Source organism: Alexandromys fortis, unplaced genomic scaffold (assembly GCF_014885135.2).
Source record: "Alexandromys fortis isolate MF-2015 unplaced genomic scaffold, M_Fortis_MF-2015_v1.1 scaffold_7, whole genome shotgun sequence".
Lineage (NCBI taxonomy): Eukaryota > Metazoa > Chordata > Mammalia > Rodentia > Cricetidae > Alexandromys > Alexandromys fortis.
Genome location: NW_026067920.1, coordinates 13,640,527 through 13,659,310, shown reverse-complemented (window position 1 = coordinate 13,659,310; position 18,784 = coordinate 13,640,527). Strand labels below are relative to the sequence as shown.

The window sequence follows — 18,784 nt, the reverse complement described above, 5'->3', positions numbered from 1 at the left end:
CAATACTAACTGGGTTGAGTAAGCATCTTGTTTTACAATGTATCAGACTCTTCCTTGTGAGCTTGGCTTACCCTTTCAAACGCGCCGCCTTTGTTCACGTTCATTTAGCCAGCGTGTGTTTAACAAAAGCCTGGTATATGTCAGTCACTGTTCAGATTTATTAACAACACTCAAGTTCTGCTTAGAAATGAGCTCAGTTTCTAGGCATTTACTTGAATAATCTCTGATCTTTATATAGAATCATTCTGATTTTAGAAAAAAAAATTTTGTAGATTTATTTTTAAGTTCGTGGGTCGTGGGCACGCGTGCGCGTGTGAGCGCATTCAGTGCTCAAGGAGGCCAGAAGAAGCCACTGGACCCTCTAGAGCTAAAGTGACAGTAGTTGGGAGCCACCTCATTGAGGGCATTAGAAATCAAACTTGGGTCTTCCACGAGGGCAGTGTGCACTCTTAGCTACCTCTCTAGGTCCAACATATGCGTTTTTACCCCAAGACTAATTAGCAACCTTTGGAGCATTTAGAAATGGCAATGACATTCAAAAGGAGTCCCTGGATTATTAGCACGTGTGGTGGTCCACATTGAGTGTCCACTTGATAGGACCTAAACTCATCTAGGGGACAAGCCTCTGTGTGTGAAGGGATTTCTAGATTAGATTGCCTGTGGCCATGCCCGTGAGGAATTATTTTGATTGGGTTACTTGAGGTGGTGAGACCTACCTCCAACGTGGGTGGCATCATTTCCTGGACTTGAGACCTAGACTGCAGAAATAGAAGATGGCTCGCTGAGCACAGCAGTCACAGGTCTCTGCTTCCAGACTGGATGCAGCACAGTTGACTCCTGTAACTCTGGCTTTCCTTCCGCGATGGACCACATCCTCGAACTGCCAGGCCTATCACACCTGTGGTCCCGTAGGTTGCTTTTGTCAGGGTAGTTTTGATCACAGCAACAGGAGAGAGTAAGGCAGCAGGTATAGTCTGAATTTCTGATGCCTCTAACATTTGTGTAAATGTACCAGGGTGGTACAATCTGTTCTTCAGAAAGCTTGGTGCTTTTCATGCATGTTCTCTATCTTATTTGGGCAGGACCTTTGTTTATAGATGAACCAGATTTGGTTTTGTCCCGATGTGGAGGCAAGGGACAGTAAGTATACTGAGGCCACCAAAACCATCTGTGATAGCACCACAGGAGTATGAAACACTCCAATTACTGAGCCGAGGTTGATGTGCCTACATTTTACAATGATTGCTTTTCTCTTCTCAGTGTGCCCTTGTGTACGCTGTCCAAGAGGAGCTACTGCCGCCGTTGACATGATCCCCCTCTTCTGCTGCAGAAAGAGCTCTAGTCAGCATGGTCTTTAACTTGGGCAAGATGGTTGAGACGTTAGTGTGAGCAAGTCATTGGGGAACGTGCAGCAGAGGACACGTCGTACAAATGGGAGGCAGGGGTTCTCTGAAAGGCTGGAGTATTTCTTTCTGAAACTGTCTGAATCCTTAGGGAATAGAGTCTAAGACCTCAGGATGTAATCTTGTCTAACTAAAGCTCAGTTTTAGTTTATTTACTATCATGTCAGAGTTTCTATTGCTGTGATGAAATATCAACTTGAGGAGGAAAGGGTTGACTTGGCTACACTTCCCATCACAGCCCATCACAGAAAGAGGTGAAGGGTGTAACTCAAGGCAGGAACTGACAAAGAGGGAGTAATGTTGCAGGGCTTTTTGCTCATTTTTGTTTCCTTACAGTAATGAGGTTCACCACGGGTGGCATCGCCTCCCATGAACTAGGCCTTCCCATATCAATCTTCAATCAAGAAAATGTCCTACAGGCTTACCAAGTTAAGAGTATTTTCTCATTTGAAGTTTTCTCTTGCCAAATGTCTGTAGGTTGTGTCTAGCCAATGCCAGCACACCCATATACTGGCCTCTCCAGGCATTTCTTCAACTTTGTGCTCAGACTCCAAAACACTCACTCCTAGAAACAGGAAGAAGAGTTTCCTCCCAGTTAACCAAACTATACACCAGCTCTTACTCTGTGACAGGCGCTGTTACCTGTATTTGAAATGCTCAATTTAATACTCATCTTAACATTTCCCCAAGATAAGCTGTACTGCTACCTCTCTTGTACGGATGAGGAAACTGAGGAATGGATGCTGTCTAGGAAGTCGGGCTCCAGAATCCACCTTCTCTCCTGTAAAACTGTAAAACCGTATGGCCACCTGTGCCATGGACTCCCCAAGCCTAACTTTGGGTTGGTTAATGTGTTGTTTTTTTGTTTGTTTTTTGTCAATTTGACACAAAGTAGGAGGGAGGAGGGGACCTCAAAGGAGAAGATGCCTCCCTCAGGTTGCCTGTGTGTAAGTGTGTGTAGTAAATTCTCGATTAATGATAGGTGTGGGAGGGCCCAGCCGGCTATGGTGCAGCCTGTGCAGGTGGCCCTAGGTTGTATAGAAACGCCACCTGAGTTAGCCATGAAACCAAGCCAGTGAGTAGTGTTCCTCCACGGCCTCTGCTTCAGTTCCTGCCTCTCGTTCTTGCTTTGAGTTCCTGACTAGAATTCTCTTCATGATGGACTGCAGGTTGTAACACCAAATAAACCCTCTCCTCCCCAAGTTGCTTCTGATCATGATATTTATGACAACAGAAAGCAAACTAGGACACATTTTCTTAGGCAAAGTGGGAGTGGGGACATTTGGTGCTTACGGGACAAGTTCCATCTTTATCTGCCTAGATAAATCTTGTCTCTGACCCCACCTAAACATTATCTACTGGAATTCAGTTTGCCAAAGCCGGGCATGGTAGCACACACCTTTAATCCCAGCACTAGGGAACTAGAAGTAGTTGGATCTCTGAGTTCAAGACACCCAGGGCTACAAAGAGAAACCTTGTCTTGAAAAAAAAAAAAAAACCCAAAACCAAACAAACAAGAATCCAGTATGCCTGGATTAAGACTACCCCATAGTCAACAAGTATTTAAATCTGTGCCCAATACAGTATCATATTAGAGCACACTGACCTCTGGTGGCACTGGTACTAGATGCTGCCTGTAGGGCCTCGGGTCTTTGCTGATTTCAGGCACTTGCTCTTGGTGTTGGGCAAGCCCTAGACTTATCTGGACACAGCAGACAGCAGACAAAAGACTTATCCAGGAACATCTCTTGTCTAGAGTGCAGCAAAGAGCAGCGTTCCAGGAACCAGAGATCCGAGTCAGGCTGACCACATACCAGTCAGCATGCAGAGAACCCCACGGCAGAAGGACAGGGAGATGTCACAGGTGGGACCTCATCATCTTAAGGGAAACACAGAAAAGGGATAAAGGACAAGACCCCAAGGGAAGGCAGGATTAAACTTTTAACTAGGGAATCCAATTGATGGCAAAAACTAGAAAATGGTCCTACTAGCATTTTATCCAGAAAGTTTGCAGTTAAGGGAACATGGTACTTGCCCAGTAGCATTTCGGCCTAAGGATAGCTTTATGGTTTTATGTGAATCATATAAACTCCCAAATATTAACAGTTTTCACTACCTTGGTATCGAAATCTGTTTCCTGGGCACCTTTCTGTGTGTGCCATAACACAGACTAGGAATAAGGAGTGGGAAAAGTGCTACAACACTTGAGAGTTATACAAGTCGCTTGCATAAACTGGGAATATCTGGAACGACCATTTTAAAGAAACTTGCATGGTTCTCAAAAGCAGACATGCAACGGACAGTCAGGGCAAGATTACAGGAATGTACCCCATAGCCAGCTCAAACGGATACTCAAGGAAGCAGAGGGATCCACACGTGGACAAGTTTTCCCCAAACACAGGAAATTCACAGCAGCCAGAGCCCAAGCCACCTCCCCTTGATGAAGTTCTTCTGCTTTGGTCTCAGAAGAAAAGAGAGCTGAAGTGAGCGGCTACCAGCCCAGCCGCTCCTCTCCAAGAGTCTCGCCTCCCTGCTTTACAAAAGTCACCCTTCTACTTTTGCCCAGTACAGGTTCTCATTTCATTTTGTGGAGCGGCGGCTGCTCTGTTCATGAATATAAAGGCTAATTAAATATAATTAGAACTCAGACTTGTTAAAATCCTGCCTCTGGTCGTAGGGGAGAGCGCCATCTAATTAAAACTTCACCGGAACTCTTGTGTTCCGTTCACGTTAGGTTGCCATAGACTGCATATCCACAGGATGGCTGGGTACATCCCCCATGTTCCCTGGGCCTCTTTCACCAAGGTAGACCGGGAGGGGAAAGATGTGGCAGTTGGCTAAAATCCAACCACACTCAGGAAATCTCAGAAAGAGCCAGGCTTGATTCTTTACCATCTTTTTTCCTACTTTTTCACACTTGCCTATAAACATATTTTAAAAAACATTTCTTAATGCGTGTTTGTGTATGATGGGTGGAAAAGGCCCATGTGCCAAGGGGTCAAAGGACAACTGTATGGAGCTGGTTTTCTCCTTCCATGTTTTCGCGGGTTCTGGAGTGCAACCGAAGGCCACTAGGCTTATACAGTAAGCACTTTTACCTGAGACATCTTGCTAGCCCCCAAACACATTTTCCCTGGCAAAAAGGATGCACATTATTTGGGATCATTTTCTCTCTCTGCTCAAAACAAATCAGCTAACTGGACTATACACATGCAGCATCTGACACGAGAAAGTGTCTATCAAGCAGTTTGTGCTCTCAGCAAATTTATTCCTTGCATAACTTAAGCCTTAAACTTGTTCACACTCTGCCCTGGGTTGTAATTCTAACAAAGACAATTTTTAGAAGATGGAAGCCTCTACATAGCGTAAGGGTTCAAACTGCATGGGGAATCATGTTGCCTTTTGCAGGGTTCCTGGTCTAAAAAACATAAGAATTTAAAAACAGACTCTATAGGAAACTGGAAGACAGTTTTGAGCTTAGCAGAAAATAATAAAGAAATCTAGACGTCTCTGGGAGGAGAGAGAGGGATAAGAGGAGAAGGGAAGGCCAGGCTTTGGGAGTTAAAGGTCAGAGGAGCGCAGGCTCAGCAAGGCAGGCCTGGGAGGCTGCGTAGGGGTAGGGAAGGTCTTCAGAGCGAAAATGCCCAGAACCCTAGGGCGAGCAGGGCTGGGATTTTGGTCAGTGTCTGAAGAGGAAGATAAAATGAAGGAAAGAAAAGATAAGTTTTCTCAGTGAAAACAGGCGGGCTTAGCAATGAGGGTTGTAGACAAAGAGACAAAAATAAAGAGCAACCCCCACTCCCCCACCCCACTCTCTGACAATCAGCTCCCGACTGCTTGGAGCCTGACCCAGTGGCTTATGCCCTAAACAATCAATTAAGAACCTAACCTTTAGTGACCTCACCCAAATTGCAAGATGTTTTAGCTGGTAATAGGGAGATGGGAGGTGGGGTCCGAAGCTGTTTATGAGGGGGGACGGTCCATCAGCGACTGCCAAGCTTGTCACTATCTGTTTAGCTACCTATGATGAGTAACCACATAAGCTATTCAGTTGATACTGGATCCCCGCCAGCAACTGCTTTGGTAATTTTGGTATTACGTCTGACGCTGGCTGTCGTCTTTACCAAAGCTGCCTGAATTCGAGACTTATTATTTGATAGCTGCTGATGAACTGGATAGGGCTGGAGAACGAAGAAGCGGGCGGACCCCGATTTCGGGGGTGCTCTGGGCCTCCCAGCGGGAGTCCTGCTCTCCGCCTTCCTTAACAGTTAGTTCTCCCCGTCTCTCACTGCCTCTGTCTATTTCGCAGCATCTAGCACTGCAAAAAGAACCACCGAAACCTGACGTGAAGCGAAAGCCAATGGCGTGCTTGGAAAAAACTAGCGCCATAGCGCCAGAACGCGGGATCAGCCTCCCACCCTTCCAGACCGCGGGCGGGAAAACCGAATTCCCGCCACAGGGTCCGGCCGGAGACCGCCAGGCCGCCAGGCCCCGCCCTCACGCCGCGCGCGCCCCTCGGGCCCCTATTCCTACGCGCAGGCGCGGCGCTGGCCGAGCGCGTCACTCGCGGCGCAGGCGCAGTGCGAAGGGCGCGCTTTTCGGTGGTTGCGGGCGGAGCAGGCAGCGCTGGTGGGCCTCGGTAGGCGGCTGGTTTCCGTCAGGGCCGCGGGCCGAGGCCGTGGACGCCGGCTCGGCCGTGTTTTTGGTGTCTTGTTTCGTTTTGTCGGCCCCGGTTGTTAGCGCGGGGAGGGGGGGCTGCGAAGCCGAGGGCGCTGCTCTTGCTCCCGGCGGCGGCCCGGGTTGAGGGACGTGCGGGTGGGCGGGACGGTCCTGGGGTCAGGTCGGCAGCCGCCGCCTCCCGCCACGATTGTGAGGAAGGCCGGAGCAGGTTTGCCCCCCGAATTTCCTCACGTTGAGTAGCGTGCTTTTGTCAGTGCTAACAACAGGTGACTTTCCCTAATCCGAAAATCCAAACTCCCCTGACATCTGAACTTCTCGAAGCAAATGTAACATCACAAGGGGAAATGACACTTAACTCAAACTTAAAGATTTTTTTTTTTAAATCATTCAGCCCTGTACAGAATTATTTAAAATATATAAATTAACCTTCCGGTTATGTGGCTAAGGTATATACTAAATATTGTGAGTCTTGTGTTTAGAGTGAAGTCCCCTACCTAATATCTGTGCTAATATCAGGAAATCAGACGCGCTTCTGACTCCAAGCATTTGGGGCAGGGATATTTGTCAGGTGTGATTAGGTAGCTGGTTCCAGGCCATGCACTAAGACCTGAGGAAACCTTCCAAAGGAAAGGAATATTAATTCACAATCTCTTATCTGACATTTCTAAGTTCTGTGTACTCTTTAGTGCTTCCAGTGATTTCACAAACTTGTCAGCTAAATAATGTTTCACGCTGCTGTTTTTTTTTTTCCAGATGAAAACCTACATAGCTTAAGAGATAGACTCCAAGTCACTGCTGAAAGAACAAATCATGCATCCACTTACGGGCCAGGGAAATGGTTTAGTGGGACATGGCTTAGCCAGTAAAAGCTTTTGAGTTTGGGAACCTTAGGTCTAGGATCTTTGAGAACCCAAGTGAAAAGAGAAAACCCGGTTCCTGCAAGTTGCCCTCAGACCTAGACCTGGACCCTTCCCAATAAATACAATTAATTAAAAAAGTTAAAACTTTTATGTCCAGGCTCCGCCTTTAGATCCTGTCCTCTAAATTCCTATGCTACTTTCCCACTAATAGAGTTATGTAAAGGTCAAACATGATGTCTGGTATATAGTAGGCACTCCGGTCTTTAATCATATATTAGTGGGTACCATGGTCTAGGTACTGAAGAATATCTAAATACAATTAAAAAAAAACATAGTTCTTGCTTGCAGAAGCCAACTGTCCAGTTTGAACAAGTAGCTTGCTTAATCAGAAAATTAAAAAAGTTAAGAAGATTGAAATGCAACTCTGATGCCTACTCATTTACCATAATTTATAGGTTTTCCCAAGACTAGACTTGTTGAAATAACTTGGTATTTTGTCTTTTTTTTTTTTTTTTTTTTTTTTTTCTAGAGCTGAGGACCGAACCCAGGGCCTGGTGCTTGCTAGGGAAGTGCTCTACCACCGAACTAAATCCCCAGTCCCATGAAATAACTTGGAAGTGGTAGACCATTGAGCAGTGGTGACAGCTTTTGGTTGTCAGTGTCAGGACACGACCAAGTGGAAAAGAGGTAAAACTTGGGAGATGAATATTGATTAGAAAGATGGCGGTGGGAGAGATAATTTTGAGAAGGTGACGAGAATTGGTGACTTTAGTTTTCATATTTTCCAGGTCACCTCCTGTTAGGTTTCTTATTTCTGGTGTCGTATAATGGAGATTAAAATAGGGTTAAAACAGATGAAAGCAGGGCTGCTTGCCCCAGAACTGTTGTTCTAGTGTTGATACTAGGTTAGGTTTAAGTTATAGTTTTACTAGATGTTAAGTTTCCTATTATAAACAAAGATTTATGTATGCCTATCTATAATGTGGTAAATTCTTTCCACAGCATTGTGGGACATAAAAAGCTATGTTAAGCCAGGTTGTGGTGATGGCCCTTGGGAGCAGAGACAAGCAAGTCTCTGAGTTCAAGGCCAGCCTGGTCTACAGAGTTGAGTTCCAGGACAACCAGGGCTACACAGAGAAACCCTGTCTCACCCCCCACAAAGCTATATTAAATATAGCTCACATACATAAGAAGTATTGGTTATTAAGCTATACTTCCAGATAAATTGGAAGTAAATTTAAAATGTAGCTGGTCTTTTTACTTTATCATAATACATCTTAGGAAACCAAAAGGTTTTCTTAAGATTTTTTCTTGCTAGTGTGTAGGCAGATTTTACATTACAAAAATAGTTTTTTACATTATTTAGTGGTGAGTGGGGGCACATTTGTGCCAAACTGTGCATGTGGATGTCAGGGGACTATTTTCAGAAACCATGTAGGTCTTGAGAATTTAGGTTGACAGGCTTGAAAGCAGGTGCCTTCTTGTACTAAGTTATCTCTCAGCCCAATTGTATATTTTCCTAAGATTCTTGAATAAAACTGTGAAGGGTTTATGAGAATATCTTGTGGGAAACCTGGCATAAAACTCCTTTACTAGTAGACTGTTTGGCTTGTTCTTGCAGTTCATCTTTGCTAAGTTTTAATTTTTTTCTTAAGACAGTTTCTCTGTTGCTCTGGCTGTCCTAGAACTTACTCTGTAGACCAGGCTGGCCTCGAACTCATTGAGATCTCTCTGCCTCTGCCTCCCGAGTTCTGTGATTAAAGAGTGTATCACCACCACTCAGCGTATTATTAAATTTTAACACTGTGAGAAATAGGAAAGTTTGGAAGATTTGTGGCATCATCTTTCAAGTGTTTATGCAGGATAAATCATTAAAAATATTAAATATGTCATCATTCATATTTATGTTTCATGCAGCTCAATCTGCACTGATAGCATCAAGTAGTATTCAGTACATAGTAATGTGGAACTTTGGACCTGACTTCTCACATTGGTCATAATCAGCTGAGTTCTCGCTAAAGTTTTTTTTATTCTGTTAGTCTCAGTTTCTACATTTGTACAGCAGGGATAACAGTTACCACATTATTTTCACGATCAACACATTTGATTCTCACATGGTTCCTTCAGATAAAATCTGAAGACCCAGAAATTGTAAATGACTTGCTTAGTATTTTTCTTAGAAAGCATGCTTAAGATTTAAAGCTTCATCAGGGCATCTTCATAGATATATATATCATTAAACTGTGTTCTGATATATTCCCCTCAGTGTTGCCTCCTGCTCTCTACCCTTTACCCTGGTTCCCTTCCTTCTCAGTAGATCCTTTCTGCTTTCCTATTACATGTTCTATTAGCCCATTTCCCACCTCTCTAAAGATTACTTCCTTTCATGATCATCTTCTATTCCATGTTCTACAAACATATATGTAAATGCATGCATACCACATACACACACACAATTTCTAAATCTAATTTCTGCAGGAGGAAAAATGAGGTATTTGTCTTTCTGAGTCTGGCTTATTTTCTGTAGCGTATGATTTAGTTGATTCCAATTTTCTGTAAAGGTTGGATTTTATTTTTCTTTATGGCTGCATACATCTCCATTATGTATTTACATATCCATTCATATGTTGATGGTTGTCTAGGCTGCCGCAAGTAGGGATTAAAGGCATGCATCACCACTGTCTGACTTTGGCTTTAAACTTTGTAACTAAGGGTGGTGAATCCACCGCCCAAATGTTAGGAGTCTAGGCATGCATAGTTATACCCTGTATATGTGTACTGGTGATTAATCATAAGGATTTGGGTATGTTAGTAAGCACTTTACCACCTGAGTCACATTTCCCAACCCCTTTCTTTCATTACCTTTAAATCCTTTCTGCTAAAACCCATGAGTAGTTTCTTTATTTCTTTTTCTTCTTCCTTTTCTTCAAGACAGGGTTTCTCTGTAGCTTTGGAGCCTGTCCTGGAACTCACTTAGTAGACCAGGCTGGCCTTGAACTCACAGAGATCTGCCTGTCTCTGCCTCTTGAGTACTGGGATTAAAGGTGTGTGCCACCACCACCTGGTGAATGTTTTCTTTGTAGAAAAAATTATTTTATAAATAAGACACTTTAACATCTAAGAAGTCATCGTTAGGTTGTCCTTAATCTTGAAAACTATTATCAGTGTATCTTTGTGTCATGAGTGCTTGAAATATATGATTAAATAAATATATCTTTTACAAATACATCTTTATAAATGAAACGTAAATAAATACTTTTTTTCGAGACAGGCTTTCTCTGTAGCTTTGGAGCCTGTCCTAGAACTAGCTCTTGTAGACCAGGCTGGTCTTGAACCCACAGAGATCCACCTGCCTCTGCCTCCAAGAGCTGGGATTAAAGGCGTGCACCACCACTGCCAGGCCTAGTGTACCTTTCTTAACAGAGGTTTTTTATTCTTGCTTTTTTTTTTCTTTTAAATATTTATTTATGTTTACAGTGTTCTGTCTGTCTGTATGCTTGTTGGCCAGAAGAGGGCACCAGATCTCATTACAGATGGCTGTGAGCCACCATGTGGTTGCTGGGAATTGAACTCAGGACCTCTGGAAGAACAATCAGTGCTCTTAACCTCTGAGCCATCTCTCCAGCCCTTGTTTTTTTTTCTTGATACTGATTTGTCTTCAATTTTGTCTTGTGTTACAGAATTTCTGACATGGAGAATTCCAGTTCTAGGTCTGTGAAACTGGACAATTGGCAGAAGAATTACTTTGTAGTTACATCTGGCACATGTACACCAGGACAGAAGGCAGATGCATACCGTGCACAGATACTACACATTCAGTATGCATGGGCCAACGCTGAGATCTCTCAGGTCTGTGCTACCAAACTGTTTAAAAGGTATACAGAAAAATATTCTGCAATTATTGATTCTGACAATGTTGAAACTGGCTTGAATAACTATGCAGAGGGCATTTTAGCTTTGGCAGGATCTAAACAGGCTGACAGTAACAAGTGGCAGTCTGGATTGTCAGTAAATAATATTTTTAAAATGAGTAAGGTACAGGAGATGATGCAAGCTGGAAAGAAGTGGAAGGAGTCCCTGCTGGAACCTGCTGATGCATCATCAGTAGTCATCGGTAAAGAGCCCACTGTCTCTGAGCCTTCTAAATTTAGTGTTTGTGGAGGTTCTGGAGAGGGCGACTTTCTATCCAATGACACAGATAGGATTCAAGCCATCCCAGGCAGCAGTTTGAGACATTCGCGGTTTCAGAGTGCTCGGCTGCCTTTGACAGCTAGTACCACAAAGGCTTGTCCCACCTCCTCAACTCCTTTAGGTGAGTCAGCCACTGCAACATTTCACACTACACCATTATTCGGAAATACCAGAAATGAAAATCACAGCTCTCCTAAAACCAACACAGGACCAAATATGTCTGTATACAATCTGTCTTGTTTTCCTTCTGGCTGTGAGACTACACAAAAAAGGAAGGTTTTATCTGACTCTGGCACCATTGACAACCTTCCTAACCCAATACTGAAAAAGGTTTCTAGTAAAACAGAAGATGGTGACCAAAGGGACGACAATAGCCTGCCTTCCTTTAAAACTGCAAAAGAACAGTTATGGGCAGATCAAAAACAAAAGTGCTACAAATCCCAGCATATATCAAAATCTTCATATGGTGGTATGAAAAGGTCTTTGGGAGCAGGGAAATCGAGAGGAATATTTGGAAAGTTTGTTCCTCCAGTGCCTAAGCAAGATGGAGATGAGCAGAATGAAAGAGCGCAGTGCAAGTCTACTAGGGCAGAGTCAGCAGTACACCCCACTGATGACCGTCTGAAGAATGTGGACCCAAAGATGATTGAGCTTATTATGAATGAAATTATGGACCACGGGCCTCCAGTACATTGGGAAGATATTGCTGGAGTAGAATTTGCAAAAGCCACAATAAAGGAAATTGTTGTGTGGCCCATGATGAGGCCAGATATCTTTACTGGATTACGAGGGCCCCCTAAAGGAATTCTCCTCTTTGGCCCTCCAGGGACTGGTAAAACTCTGATTGGCAAGTGCATTGCTAGTCAGTCTGGAGCGACATTCTTCAGCATCTCTGCTTCATCTTTGACTTCTAAGTGGGTAGGTGAGGGGGAGAAAATGGTCCGTGCGTTGTTTGCTGTTGCAAGGTGTCAGCAGCCAGCTGTGATATTTATTGATGAAATTGACTCTCTGTTGTCTCAAAGAGGAGATGGTGAGCATGAATCTTCTAGAAGGATAAAAACAGAATTTTTAGTTCAGTTAGATGGAGCAACCACATGTTCTGAAGACCGTATTCTTGTGGTGGGAGCCACAAATCGGCCCCAAGAGATTGATGAGGCTGCCCGGAGAAGATTGGCGAAAAGACTTTATATTCCCCTTCCAGAACCTTCAGCCAGGAAACAGATAGTAGTTAATCTCATGTCCAAGGAGCAGTGTTGCCTTAGTGATGAAGAAATTGAACTGGTGGTGCAGCAGTCTGATGGGTTTTCTGGAGCAGATATGACACAGCTTTGCAGAGAGGCTTCTCTTGGTCCTATTCGCAGTTTGTGCACTGCTGACATTGCTACCATAAGCCCAGATCAAGTCCGAGCAATAGCTTATATTGATTTTGAAAGTGCTTTTAGAACTGTGCGACCTAGTGTGTCTCCAAAAGACTTAGAGCTTTATGAAAACTGGAATGAAACATTTGGTTGTGGAAAGTGAACACAGCAATTGAAATGAGAAGCTGGCATCTAATAGTAACAGTTCTTTTACCTTTAGCATAGGAAGCTTGGGGTGTGCTACTTCATTGTTGTGTTGTATAGCCTGAATGCTATGCCTCAGGTTAGAATGATAACAGTTTAACTCCCGATTGTTATATCTTATATTAGTATCTTGTATTTGCCTTCCATTTGTTATGTGGTGTGTAAGCTCATTTCATTTAAATAGAATGACCATTTATTTCTAAGTGAGTTCACATTAGGATTTTAGTTTGGTAATAATAAACTGCTAGTGTGGTCTGGCTTAGATACAATTAATTAAGATCTTAGCAAAGGCACCAGAAACTAAGCCTTTAATCCCAGCACCTGGGAGGCAGAGGCAGTCAGATCTTTGTGAGTTCGAGACCAGCCTGGTCTAAAAGAGCTAGTTCCAGAACAGGCTCCAAAGCTACAGAAAAACAATGTCTCGAAAAATTAAAAAAAAATTAAAAAAAGAAATAAACGAATAAACAAAGAACCCCAAACCAACTAAGCCACATTAACTTGTGCTGGTTTGTAACCTGTTTTGTGGGTTTTTTTTTCTATCAAAATTAACTGATAAAAACATGTTTAGAAATAGCAAGATGTAATCTGGTATCAGCAATGTATCACCTATTGCTCCAAACAGGAGACAGTGTGTGTTTTTTTTTCTAGGAGTCTGGAATGTTCTCCCTTAATATTTTATCTGATACCATTTTAAAGCCTATTATTTCACCCTCTTTCAAAGCTAATAGATGTTTTAAAATTGTTATCATTTTGTTTTGTAAAACATGTTCGTTGTGGAAACTTCAGAAGACAGAAGCAAAAAGAATAAAAATAGTTGTTTGCTTATTACTACTTTGAGGGGGACAGCTCATTTTGTTTTATACAGTACTGTGATTTTACTATGCATTTCCTTCTATAGTCTTGTTTCGTTTTGTTTTCTTTTCCCCTCTGACTGGTATGCAGCCATGTTGGCATGAAGCAATCTCCCTGCCTCATTCTTCTAACTGCAGTGATTACAGATCTGTGCTACCATGCCCAGTTAGCCAGTTCCTTTTTCTAAAAGTATGTCATCATTTTGCATGTCATCATACATATCTACAGTAATTTTCTGTTTGGGAGCCCATGTTACAGATGGGCTTTAATTAACACAAGAGTTGATATTTTTGTCTTGTGACATGGCATCTTAAAATGGAATTTGAAACACTTTTAGTGAGCGAGTTTAGAAAGTTTGTACTTCATGGTGACTCACAACAATCTGTAACTCCAGTTCCTGACTTCAGCTGGCAGCATCCACACACATGGTGAATATGCACACATGCAGGCAAAGAAATTCAATCATTTTATTTATACATAAAATCTAAATTTTTTTTAAAAAGTTTGTACTCTTTGATAGAGTATATATCATCCTTTTCATTTACCTTTTATTTATACATTGCTGCTTTAAAAACTTGATTTTCGTTTCCCCTGTGAAATGTGTAATTGTCTCATTAGAACTTAAGTTACTGTTTTCAATTTTTATTTTTCTTTTCTTTTGGTTTTTCAAGACAGTGTTTCACTGTGTAACCCTGGCTGTCCTGGAACTAGCTCTATATACCTGGCTGGCCTTGAACTCAGATCTAGCTGCCTCTGCCTCCTCAATGTTGGGATTAAAGACATGTGCCACCAGTACCCAGCAGTTTTTATTTTCTAACGTCTTAAAATGTCTCCTAACATCCAATACTTTATCCTTGTAGGATTTGAGTATGAAATGTTCCTCACAGGCTCATATGTTCAGTCACTGGCCCAGATAGTGGTGCTATTTTGAAAGGTTCTAGAAACTTTTAAGAGGTAAGGCCTCTACTTCATTTTAAAGGCTCACTCAGGTTTGATCCCCAGCACCCACATGACAGCTAATAACCATCTGTAATTCCAGTGTCGGGATTCCTGGCCTCTGAGGATACAAGAGGATAGGCAGGCAAGTGGTGCACAGAAAGCAACCCCCTCCCCCACCCGCCCCCCCTCCCCCCGCCCCCAACCAGTGGTATTTATAATGAAGCAAAGCGGTTTCCTTTTGGTCCATTTATATCATGGCAGACTTTCTGAGGAAGAGTTAGACATAGGTAAACAAAGAAAGTGAGGTGGTCATTGCTTGTTCCCAGAGGACATTGCAAGAAAAAAGTGGTGGGAAGATGGGTTGGCAGTGGGGATCAAAACAGGACCAGGAGGGGAAAGGGAAGGATCCAAGGGTTCTATAAAACATTCAACAAAGCTGGGCATGGTGGTACATGGTTGTAATCCCAGAGGCAGCAGGCAGGCAGATATCAAAGAAATAAAATGAAGCTGGGCGGTGGTGGCGCACGCCTTTAATCCCAGCACCTGGGAGGCAGAGGCAGTCAGATCTTTGTGAGTTCGAGACCAGCCTGGTCTAAAAGAGCTAGTTCCAGGACAGGCTCCAAAGCTACAGAAAAACAATGTCTCGAAAAATTAAAAAAAAATTAAAAAAAGAAATAAACGAATAAACAAAGAACCCCAAACCAAAACTAAACAAACAAAAACAAAAAGCATTCAACCCAAAATCAGTTTACTGAACTTGAACTTGCAGTCTTACTGCAAAACTTTGGCCTTCTCCAGTGTTCAGTCTCCTGTCTTTACCAGACATTTGTTTATCCAGTTGTTTGTCCAGCTAAGAAAATGAGCTTGGGGAATCTGTATCACTGTACCCTGTTACTTTTAACCAGGAAATTATTTGTAGACCTTTGAAGCGCAAGTTTGGATTTTGCTCTGTAGAACTGAGCTTCATGGAAACAGGCTGACTTCTGAGCAGCTTCACGCCAGTCATCGTGCTCTTTCTGCAGAGTCGGGCACTGGCATTTAAAACTCAGCCACCAGCACTGAACACTGTACTGCAGCCTGGGTGCATTTTATCTTAATCTAAGATCACACGGCAGCAACAGTGGTGGTGCAGACCTTGAATCCCAGCTCTAGGGAAGCAGTATTTGAGTTTACACACACAGTGCAGTTATTGTTCACAATGGTAATGTGCTCCATTTAAAAAGGAAATCACACAAGGTTATTTTTAAACTATTGGGCATGAATAATTTTTAAAATTAGAGCATTGCATGTTGATATCTAAGGGAGAAGTGGGGGTTGAAGTGAGGAACATTTCACATTACCTATAGAAAATAGGGCTGGAAAAAGGTTGACTGAACTGAAGATGAATCTTTTTAAAAAACAGGTTTAAAGTCTCTATGTTTTGCACATATATAATACTGTATTTTAAAGTAAACCTAAGAATCAGAATCCATAGCTGAGAGTCATTCATCCAGCTCCAAACTGAGCAAAACAATCAAACCGGCTTTAAAAAGTAAATGTGAGGCAAAGATGGATTTCATCTGCATTTTAAGAAATTGAATGTTCAGAAACCCATTTTACAAAGGAATATTTGAGCAAGCAACATATATGCATAACATTACATCTGTGACTACAGAAGTGGATAAATTCTATTTCATCCAAGTTTGGGTACAGATTTCTGTGAGCTCTCAGAAATCTCTTGGCTGTATGCAAGCTTCTGACCCAGAGCAACAACACAACCCCCAATGCATGATAAGCACCTGTGGACATAATTTCACAGAATATCAAAAATTGCTCTAAAATCGAGGGCATTATTACAATTTAAGGGAAATGATGCAGATAAATCTATTTTAATGGATAAGTTTAGTTGATGCAAAATAAGTATGTCAGTGCTTCATTATTTATTCCTCTCAACTTGCCCAAATTAGAGTGGAAAAAATGCACACTATCTACCCCAGCGCTGTATACAAAGAAATGAAAAACTGTTTTCCTAGCCAAGCTAGTACCTTGGAAAAGCTTGATCCTAGTGTATAATTGATTTCAAAGGCTCTGTTGTACTTCAGTTGCACCACATAATCTCCTCTGCACCATTCTTGTCCGGCGTTGCCTAGGCGATCAGTGCTCACCACTGGATGGAGTTCACAGTTCTCTTTTGAATGAATGAATCCCTTCATAGTAGAGTCAATAATTTCATTTAAAAAATACATTAGACTAAACTGATATTGTTGCCCAGTCAAAAGAGCAATGGTGATGAGCCCAACCCAGATTCCCTTACAAGGCCATGGTACTTGCCAACTTGATGATTTGTAGTTTATTGAGCAGTAATATTAAGACATATGTGTACTTATTGCAACCTGTACAGCGCAGAGAGATTAAAAAGAGGTAGAGTTAAAATATATTGCAAAAGGGCCTGCTGAAACTCCTCCGCAAGTTTGGGGGTCTCTGATATGCTTCCTTTATGGAATGCTGTCCTGTAATGTGTGCAGTTTATGAGGCTATAGAGAAAACACACCACTTGACAAAGCCAACAAGGGGGTGGAGTGCTGGCTCAGTGGTAAGTATGCTTGCTACTCTGGGAGGATTAGAGTTTGGTTTCTAGCACCCATATTGGGTGGTCTCTGGGTCCTTGCAGTTGTGTGGCATAAATTCTTACAGATACATCCACATAAATTTTGAAAAAGTATAAATCAATCCTGTAATATTTTATTAAATAGATAAGTAAAAAAGAAAAAAAAAACAAACCAAACATATTTTCCAGAAAATGGGTCAATGATATCAGTTTAAGATAAATGAGGCCCTTTAGAACTGGCTATCAGCTTCCAAGTAGCAAAAAGAAATGTAATAATTGACAAACCTGAACTTTAACTGCCTTAGCATTAGGGTTTGGGTGCTGGGGATAGAATGTGGGACCTGACATATGATGGCTAGTGCTACTCCACAGAGCTACACTCCCAGGCCAAGCTTTAGTATTTATAAATGTTTATTGTGGATCCTAATTTACAAGTAGGGCTAGAAGTTCAATTAAACATATACAGGCCTCTGATTTGAAGACCCCCAAAGAAATGAATGCCTTTGTAAGTGTTCTGTATGCTCAATTCTAAATTCAGGGACTCTTGGAACTGGAAATATTTGCTAAGGAGTTTAGACACGTGTGTGTGTGTGTATACGTATATATGTGCATGAATGTGTATGTGTGTATATATGTATATGTATGTACGCATGTGTGTATATACTTGTGTATATATGTGCACATGTATTCATGTGTATATGTATGACTGTGTATATACGTGTGTGGGCATATATCTGCATCTGTTTGGATGTGTGTGTGATGTGTACTTGTCTCACTTTCATCATTTGATCTAGCTTTTTAGTCTTGATATTGATGTTTAAAATGTGTAATTCTTTTTTTAAAAAAAGTTTTATTATTGTACTTATTTCATTGTATGTGCGTGTGCACGTGGGCGTACATGTGCCATGACGTGTGTGGTGATGAAAGGACGACTTGTAAGAATCAGTTTGTCAACTCTGTGGGTCCTAGAGATGGATCACACTTGGTGGTAAATGCCTTTACCTGCTAAGCCAGTCAGTTTTCTGGCCCAATATTTATATAGATGGAAGAATGAGTTGTTTTTTGCTCGCCCAGCCAGTTTTCTTTTGTAGTTTCTCTTTCTTGGGATGGTATTTGAAACAGGTTCTCTATGCTGATAAAGAGAGAAACATATTAAGGACTGGGAAGGGGGCATGCCGGAGGGGCATATGGAGGAGTAGGCCTGGGCCTGGAGAGAGGAAAAGGGGAGATAGGGTAAGGAGAAAAGGAACTGGGGGGGGGGGGGCTTCATAGCTGTGCATTGTTAGCCTCTGAGTAGCTCCCAGGACATCGTGGTTTCTTAGTTTTCTTGTGCAGTAATAGAATACACATACAGTAATTCATATGGAAAATAAATTTATTTCTCTTATTTTTGAAGGGGAAATCCAAGATTTCACCTCTGGTGAGAGCTTTCTAGCTGCTCGGCAGCACGGTAGAAGGCCGGACAGGGCTGGACACCCCTGGGAAGTGGATGGCAACATGAGGACCACAGGGCTGGGACATCCTTGTCCTGCTCCTGGGCAATGGAATGAACTCTTGAGAACTTGTGAGCACGGAACACACATGGCCTAATCACTTCCTAGTGCACCACACGGCCACTAAAGTCCACTACGAGTTCTTCAGATCATAGCACAAAGGTATCGAGAATCACCATGGCTGATGAGAAATCCGGTAGCATTCGGAGTAAAACTC

The 18,784-nt window shown here is 42.4% G+C and overlaps 1 protein-coding gene across 2 annotated transcripts; it reads left to right on the top strand.

Moving 5' to 3' along the window:
• The first annotated feature begins 5,985 nt into the window (after positions 1-5,985).
• Positions 5,986-12,997, top strand: Fignl1 (fidgetin like 1). Of its 2 annotated transcripts, none has more exons than XM_050141411.1 (3): positions 5,986-6,042; positions 7,473-7,630; positions 10,624-12,997. In XM_050141411.1, the coding sequence occupies exon 3, from the start codon at positions 10,634-10,636 to the stop codon at positions 12,653-12,655; it is 2,022 nt and encodes a 673-aa protein (XP_049997368.1). In that variant the 5' UTR covers positions 5,986-6,042; positions 7,473-7,630; positions 10,624-10,633; the 3' UTR covers positions 12,656-12,997. The 2 variants fall into 2 exon arrangements, with proteins under 2 accessions (XP_049997368.1, XP_049997367.1); XM_050141410.1 differs by lacking the exon at positions 5,986-6,042 and adding an exon at positions 6,096-6,349.
• Positions 12,998-18,784: the final 5,787 nt, after the last annotated feature.

What these genes read in the sequence shown, in the direction of transcription:
- Fignl1 (XM_050141411.1), top strand. Translation starts at nt 10,634, where the DNA reads ATGGAGAATTCCAGTTCTAGGTCTGTGAAACTGGACAATTGGCAGAAG.